Raw genomic sequence first — 7764 nt, 5'->3', positions numbered from 1 at the left:
CTAGTACCTAGACCTGTACACTTTTATTGTACACCTTTATTTCAATAAAAAAAAAAAAAAGGGATAGTAGTACGACTCAATTATGAGTTGTACGAAATTTACATATTTTAAAAAATACTACTAAACAATAGGTTAGACTGTCTTGAATTTATCTTTAAATGTAAATGAATTATACGGACTATTTCATTGACTACAAGACTTTTAAAAATAAACTGAAGATAATGTCAAATATAAGATCCGATTATAAATACTGCCCTTGGTTAAAACCTTTAAAATTGAGACATCTAAGGCAAAAAACGCATCGCAAAAATTCTTGCGTGCTATTCTCAAATAAAATATTTGTATGAAAAAACACTTTAGATAGCTTGAGCATACTTGTAAAATGCTCCAACAATTATCACTTTTTCTTAGCAATATTTTTAAAATTAATAGTCCCATAAACTTTGCTTTTTTTTTTAAATGCGTAATTTGTGTAAATCAGTATCTGTTGTATTAAGAGTAACCAGTATTACGGCTGATTTGTTTTATGATTATCACCCAATTAGTTTGGAAAGAATTAGGTTGGCATTCATATACTAATAATCTCAGCATATATTTCTACATCTTTTTAAATAACAAATAGTGTGTTAAAAATGTGTGTATAAAAGTATTAAATACTAAATATTTTATATTTGTAATTTTATATTTATACTTATTATGATATATATTTATTTATATATATATAATAATAATAACACTAACGTAGAGCTCAAAACCATTTTCGCTTGTTGTGACGTTTGGATTTCACCTCAGTTTCATCCACGTCCTTGTCGGCGTCTTTCTTTGAGACTTTCTTCGATTTCTTCTCTTTCAATTTTTCTTTAAGTTTCCCTTTTTTCACCATTTTCGTTACGTTGGAGAAATCGTTGTTGTTACTAAATAACTCATTCTTGTTTCTCGCTGAAAGACAATCATCGATTCCAACAAAAGTTTACAATATATTTCACATAAAAGTATTTTTTTTTCGCTTACCAGCAAATAAACCCATATGCTTGTTTATGCTCTTATCCTCCTCCACTTCTCTGCGACGATCCATCTCCAAACATTCGACAATTTCGTTTCTTCTCTCTACAATTTCTACTAACCTGCAAGAAGAGAGACAGAGAAGATATCATTACATTATAGACTTCTTTTTACTATTAATTATCACTATTAATTTTATTACTATTACTATTAATTTTCAGTGATTAAATACATAAGCCAATTATTTTTAAATACCTTTGTATTAATGCTTCCTCTCTCTGTTTATCGAAGTCTGTTTTGGTGGCTTCCGGTTGGCACATAAGACATCGTATTTGATATTCCACTTCGGCGTGCTCCTCCTCCAATCTTTGTTGTCGCCTAAGTAACATCAATTCGGCCTGCCTCCTAAACAGCTCGTTCTTCTCATTTACTAACGCAAATAGTTCCAAGACCAATTCCTCCACGTCTATGCCGAGCGGCGAATCTATCGATGGCAAACGGACTAATTACACCCTGAGCATCAGTAGCGTATAGCGATTATTAAACTGATATAGGGACAACACTTCTTACCTTCCGTTCCGTGTCTGGATTCGCATTTATCCCGTATCAACTGTTCTAACCGCACACCCTGTTTCTCTAAGCCTTGCTGTTGCAACTCTATCTCGTCCAATTCCAATTTTACATCCTTCATGGATAATACTTTTATCTGCAATCAAAAATTGACTTATTTTCTTTTTCGGTCAAATTTGTAATGTTCAAAACTTAATTCATTGAAAATTTTTGATCTCTGTTTTCGAGCTGAATTTAAGAAAGTTGCAAAGAAATTTATTATAATTAAATATCAGGATATCGTACCTTTCTTCTGTGTGGAATTGGTCGTGGCGGAGCAGGTCCTTTCTTCCTCTTCCATTTCCCTTGCACGCTTTTGTCGGCGTAGGATTTGTACGAGATATCATCGGAAGCGCTGCTCAAACTCTGTCTATTCCGGTTCATTTCGTCCTTGTTGGTCTTCTGATCCTGCCACATCTCTAAGCTGCGATCGTCGCTGTTACCGTGAAACTCGATGATCGAAGACTCGCTAGGGCTCACCGCGGCGTTAATGGGCATGTTGCAAGGTGTACTTGTAGACATCGGCGGTGGAGGCGCCGGCTTAGTTTTCCGAGCTCGTGGAGTTGTGCGGGGCGATGAACTCTACGTTAACAAAAAGAAGAGTCAAACTTTACGTTAACAAAAGTAAAAGAGTTTTATTAGTTTTAGAAACTGTTATTATATAGTTGCAAATTTATATAAATTTACTGAGATCCTTGAAAAAACCCTGAGAAAAAACAGATTGATCGTTTCATTACAAATATTTATGAAATATAGTCTCCAATGAGTTAACATCGTAGACATCAAATTTCGAAAAATAAGTTGATTTGTGAGAAATTAAATCTTTAAACTCACATGATACGAGGACAATGTATTGTTAAGTGGCGACGTCTGCTGATCGGACGGGAAGAGTTCTTTCGCAGCCGGCGGCTGCGGTGCAGGCTTCTTCTTCTTGTACGTGCCGCCGGCAATCGCGGCCGACTCGGAGCTTGTCAAAGAGCTATTAGACGCATACATGTCTTCTCGATTAAAATTGCCTCTTCGCGACATCACGTTCACCTCAGGAGTGGTCCTATTGGGACAGAAACAAAAATTAGCGTGCTCTCGTTTGCGAATGCCAAAACATCAGAACAAAACCAATCACGAGAACGTACTTGATAGTGCGTGGTTTTGGAACGGGCGCGTTGCTCCCTGTTCTATTTCGTCCTTCCAAGTCGCTGTCGCGCTCCTCCTCCTCGTCACTCCAGAAAGAATGGAAATTGATTTGTGGTGCGGCCAGTAGCCGTTTCGTGGATACCGCCGTCGGCGCACCTCCTCGGCTCTCCGGTTTGCTACTTCTAGCTGCCGGTTTCGGCGGTGTGACTTCCTCCTCGACGTCCTCCTCGTCGTCCTCGCTATCGAACGGATTAGTCGACACCTTGCCACTCCTCGACGAGCTGCCTCTCGTGGTCTGCCGTTTGCCTTCCATGACGTTGTCTTCTTCGTCGCTCTTAAAGGGATTCAAGTCCTCCGGGTAGTCGTCAACATCTGCGCTCATGAGCAGCTTGCTCTCCGCAACAATCTCGGAGGATTTTCTCTTTATCGTCTTGTCTTCGTTGTCTTCTGCTCGATCGCCCTCGATTCTCTCTCGTTGCTTTTTGATACCTTCGCCGATTATCCGATTGTCCTCGATCGGTATGTTACTATCGAGATGTTCTTCGCTCTTTATCGGTACGATGTCTCTCGAGAAGCTGTCTTCGTGACTCGTAATCTCCGAGTTTTCTTCTTCCTTTTCTTCTTTTCGTTGCTCGTCGACATTCTCGAAGCTTTCTTCGTTGTTAATCTTTGTTTCCTCCATGAGACGTTTTTCTGGACACTCTTCTTCATTCGCCCGGAGAACGTCCGGTGTCTGGTCCCAGGAGTCACCCTGAGCGTTGTCCATGGCGTCCCGCACCGTAGGACTTCCTTTAGTCTCCCGGAAGGCACTTTTATTGCGATCTTTCTTGTCAACGTAGCTTACTTTGTCATGAGCCTCAAACATTTGGAGTCTCCTCTGAACCAAGGACATGCTCGTTGCGGTATTAGCGCGTCCTGATGACTCTTTGGTATCCTCCGTTTTATTATTCTTATCTACGTCATGGAATGAAATGGCAGTCGGTCGCTGATCCTCCTTATTTCTAATTTCTAAGCTATTTAACGCGTTATGTACATCGTTTCGCTCTACGTTGGAGCCCTCCACGTTAACGGGCGAATCCGCCGTGGAGCTATGGGAATCCTCCTCCTCCTCCTCCTCCTCCTCATCTTCCTCCTCCTCGTCCTCTTGCTCCTCGTTCTCGTCGTCGTCTGGGAATGCCGAATCGATCCTGCCTTTCGCTCCCTCGCGATAATCCGACTCGACCTTGACGTTCCTCGCGTCCCTCGCAGTAGACTCGTCGATCTTCTCGGAGAGAAGATGGCTGGCTATGAAGCTCTTTCGCATCTGCGACGTATGGGAGATCAGATCGGGCACCGCAGTCTTTTCCAGTAGATTTCGCGCGGCGGCCTGCAAAATGAAATTTCTCATAAGTCTGCTTGTAACATTTCCTCAGAGCGACAAGAGTGTATAGTCGACGGACGAAAGGTTGCAATACTTTTACCTTGATCGCAATGCATCTGTGTTCAATAGAGAAGAGTTTGGAAGTATGAGTGATTTTTAGAAGAGATAAGTTTTCCTATCGGATACCGGATGACGTTCATCGAGGTAAAAATGTTACGCGACCTTTCTTCCATTGACTATACTCGGTTGCGCAAATTGTAAAAAGAGGAAGAGGAAGAAAACAAAGATACAAAGCGTGACCTTACCTTCCTCCCCGTCTTCTCTTCGTCGCTAAGAGACGATCTCGTGGAGACCTCGTTCATCTCCCGTCCCGCGTCGCCCATGATGGAGTCGGTGTACTTGCGGTGCACTCCGGCGGAGGACTCCTCCTCATCCGGACACGTTTCACAGCAATATTGGCCCTCCTCGGTCTCGTAGTAGTTGCCTGGCGTCAGCTGATTGCCGCAACGAGCGCACCGGAAGCAAGTACGGTGATATGGAGTGCGCGCTATCAGCAGCTTCTCCGCCAGGAAAACCGGCAGTCCACACACGGCGCACGGATCCCTCCGCATTCCCAGACGCGACCCCACCTATGTTATCAACGAGTGACGTTAATTTTTTGCCTCAGCTGTCCGACACGTTGACGGTAGGACTCGGGTAAGCGACGTTAAGACGACGCGGACAGCTACTCTCTAAATTTTCTTGAGCGAAATTTCTATCATGCTGAAATTCTCGACTGTGATTGATCGATTCGCTTTACACACACTGAATTTCTTCGAGGGAAATTCCGCTCGAAGCAACGTGATAGCGCAGAATCTCTCAAATTCGAGCGACATTTCACTCATACAAAGCGAATTTTCCGTCGTCGAGTGAATATTTCCATACGAAATCTAAGAAATCTGAATCTCAAGTGCTTCAGCGTAACAGAAACAAATTCGCTCCAATCGATCAACATGTTCGCTCACGTGTGGATTAAAAATTCACTCTAAGCTCGAGTTAGACATTTAATCTTGGGCTGTCGAGTGGCAATGTTATCACGATCGCTTCGAGGGAATTTTCGCTCGTTTTCAGTGAAATTTTGTGTGTTTCGAGAAATTTGGACAATACACCACCACCACCACAACCACTACCACCACCACTACCAATAATCAATCCACATTGTCATATCGCGGAACATGTTCACCACTCAGACCCCGTGCAAGGGATCCCCTTGGAGGGTGGAGAGTTCTAGGTCTTCCCAGGCGGTGAGCCAGCAGCCTGCCCCTATGACATATCTTCTATCGAACGCACGTCGATTTTCGTGTCGGTGAATTTGATCAGACTATTATTTCAACGGAAATCTCGCCTTCCGGTTAGAGGAGAGCGCACAACTGCAGATAAATATTGGCAAATTGTAGGTCGCATTTGTAACGAGCCATTGGATATCGAGCTCCTCCTCCTCGTGTTGGCCTTTTGCCGCTTTTACACAGCTAGCGAATTTCCACAATAGCGCGGCCGGGGCGGCCATACATCTCCTTTCCTCGCTCGTATTATCGCAATATGCATCTAGTGTCCGGCGAATCCAATAATGCATCGAATCGACTTCTATACGCGAGAGCGCGGCGGATATCAACGGCCACGTCGCGTATACGTACGTAAACGAGGACGATGCTTCGGGAACGAAGTGCAGTCGGACAGTCCGCGAAGCGCAAAGGGAAAAATACATATAGTCGCATCGATATTCTCGCCGTGGAAGCGCGGGACGTCGCGTTCGAAGGAACAACGCAACCGAAAGCCGGAGTAGTGATGTTAATTGCGGTACTTCGCGAAGTAACGCCGTTAATCCCAGTTACCATGGCTATATCTCGGATGTTACCCGGATATCTAAGTATATCCAGGTAGAACTGACAAGAAGTAGAGGGATATTTCATGTATTATTATAGATATATTGTGTACATTTTATTAGATATTTCATGTTTTACTTTGACACATCCCAATATAAAAAGGTTGAACATTGTGTGAAGTAAGATAAAAGTATCCGGACAAGTATTTAATCCTGGACGTTCTTACTGTTTTGATTTTCAAATACGAACATTTCAACTTTTAGCATAAAATATATATACAGAATATCCGGCAATTCGCTACTATCGGAATTGCGGTGTGCAAGTAGAACATATTAAGTCACATCAAGAACAAAAAGATCATACATTAAGGACAAAAAAAAGTCTTCTACCATCTTTCAATTAACCACGTAAAATCTCGAAATATTTGTCTTGATGTTATTTACAACTTCTGTTATGAAATAAAAACTGACTTTCATCTAAAAAGCTGAAGGAAATCTTGGAATCTTGGAAACTAGGGACCAATAATTTTAATAATACATTTGCCCAGCTTCCTTCAAATCATGCAACATTTATTTGGATCAACTTTCGCTAAAATCAATATTTACGGCGTTATTAAAGTGGTCCCATTCACGTGCTTCACCCTGTATACGTATATTCTACGTTGAAAATTGAACTATTCGTTCTTCAAGACCTATAAGAGTGTTCAGGATTGAGAATATGTTCGAGAAATTGGTACTTCTATCTTATCCCCTACATAATGCTTAGTTTTCATATCAGAATATATCAAAATAAAATATGAAATATTGGATAAAATATTTAATTTTTGTTGACTTCACCTCTACTAATGCACGCGAACAATATATTAACGTAAACATATAATTCCATTAAGAAGAATTCCTGAAATTCTGAGAAACCAGATAATACCTGCGACTCCGAGTACCCAGATATGAGTATGGAAATCCCCGGGATTATATCGACGGTGCTGCTTCGAAGAAACGATTCGCACGTGGGGATCGAAGCATCTCTCTTCCTCCGAGAATTTCTTCTCTCCGGTCTCTAGGTTGTCAAGGAGATTTGGGAAGGGTGGGAGGGAGAGAGGGAGAGAGATTTGGCGACTCTTCCCGCCGATATGTTTGCGCGCGCGCGCCCACCGGAGATGTGTTATCCCGGGGTGATGTGTCGCTGTCGCGAAGATCGTGACAAGTTTTACGATATTTCGGCATATCACGGACGCCGTGCATCCTCGCGGAAGATAAAGTGCGCGGTGTGCGGGAGATCGACGACTTCTAGATATGTATAGAAAACGTATCGCGATGAAACATTCAGTGGGGATTATTCCTTCCTTATATACAATGCGCTGTACACGGCAAGAAAACCCACAGAACAATCGAGAAACGTCGTCGTCGACGAGCTTTTCTTGTCGCACCATCGTTCACCCTCTTTCTCTCTTTTCTTTCTCTGACACACACACACACACATACATACACACACACACACACACACACACAGTAACACACATTCACATGTATATAGTGAACGGCCGTACGCTAATTTTCCCCGTTGAAAAATCGCAGCAAATGATAGGTTGCTAACCGCAAGATCGATTTCCATTAAACTTTCATCGACGCCACGTGCATGAGTTTTCTATAGACGGACAAAATAAAGCCGCGATCGATCGCGAGTATTAGTACAACAAAAAGAAAAAGAGACGGGAAAATAAAGAGCATTAATCCGCCTCTCGCGATTTCTATCGCTTTCTCTCTCTCTCTCTCTCTCTCTCTCTCTCTCTCTCTCTCT

The 7764-nt window shown here is 42.4% G+C and overlaps 1 protein-coding gene across 6 annotated transcripts in view; it reads right to left on the bottom strand.

Annotated features, from left to right (window-relative positions):
- Positions 1-571: 571 nt before the first annotated feature.
- The window catches only part of LOC116842503 (MICAL-like protein 1), a 129499-nt gene continuing 122306 nt past the window's right edge, over positions 572-7764 (bottom strand). For all 6 annotated transcript variants that reach the window (XM_032811810.1, XM_032811809.1, XM_032811811.1 and 3 more), the window contains 8 exons: positions 4411-4734; positions 2745-4111; positions 2446-2662; positions 1858-2193; positions 1573-1708; positions 1258-1486; positions 1012-1124; positions 572-939 (listed from right to left, as the gene is read on the bottom strand). In XM_032811810.1, the coding sequence (XP_032667701.1) occupies positions 749-939; positions 1012-1124; positions 1258-1486; positions 1573-1708; positions 1858-2193; positions 2446-2662; positions 2745-4111; positions 4411-4734 (2913 nt within the window). In that variant the 3' untranslated portion in view covers positions 572-748. The remainder of the gene's footprint in view (positions 940-1011; positions 1125-1257; positions 1487-1572; positions 1709-1857; positions 2194-2445; positions 2663-2744; positions 4112-4410; positions 4735-7764) is intronic.

This window comes from Odontomachus brunneus, unplaced genomic scaffold (assembly GCF_010583005.1).
Source record: "Odontomachus brunneus isolate Ranch 3 - 2012 unplaced genomic scaffold, Obru_v1 Obru_scaffold_025, whole genome shotgun sequence".
NCBI lineage: Eukaryota > Metazoa > Arthropoda > Insecta > Hymenoptera > Formicidae > Odontomachus > Odontomachus brunneus.
Note: the sequence above shows the minus strand (reverse complement) of the source record. Positions and strands in the feature narration are given on the sequence as shown.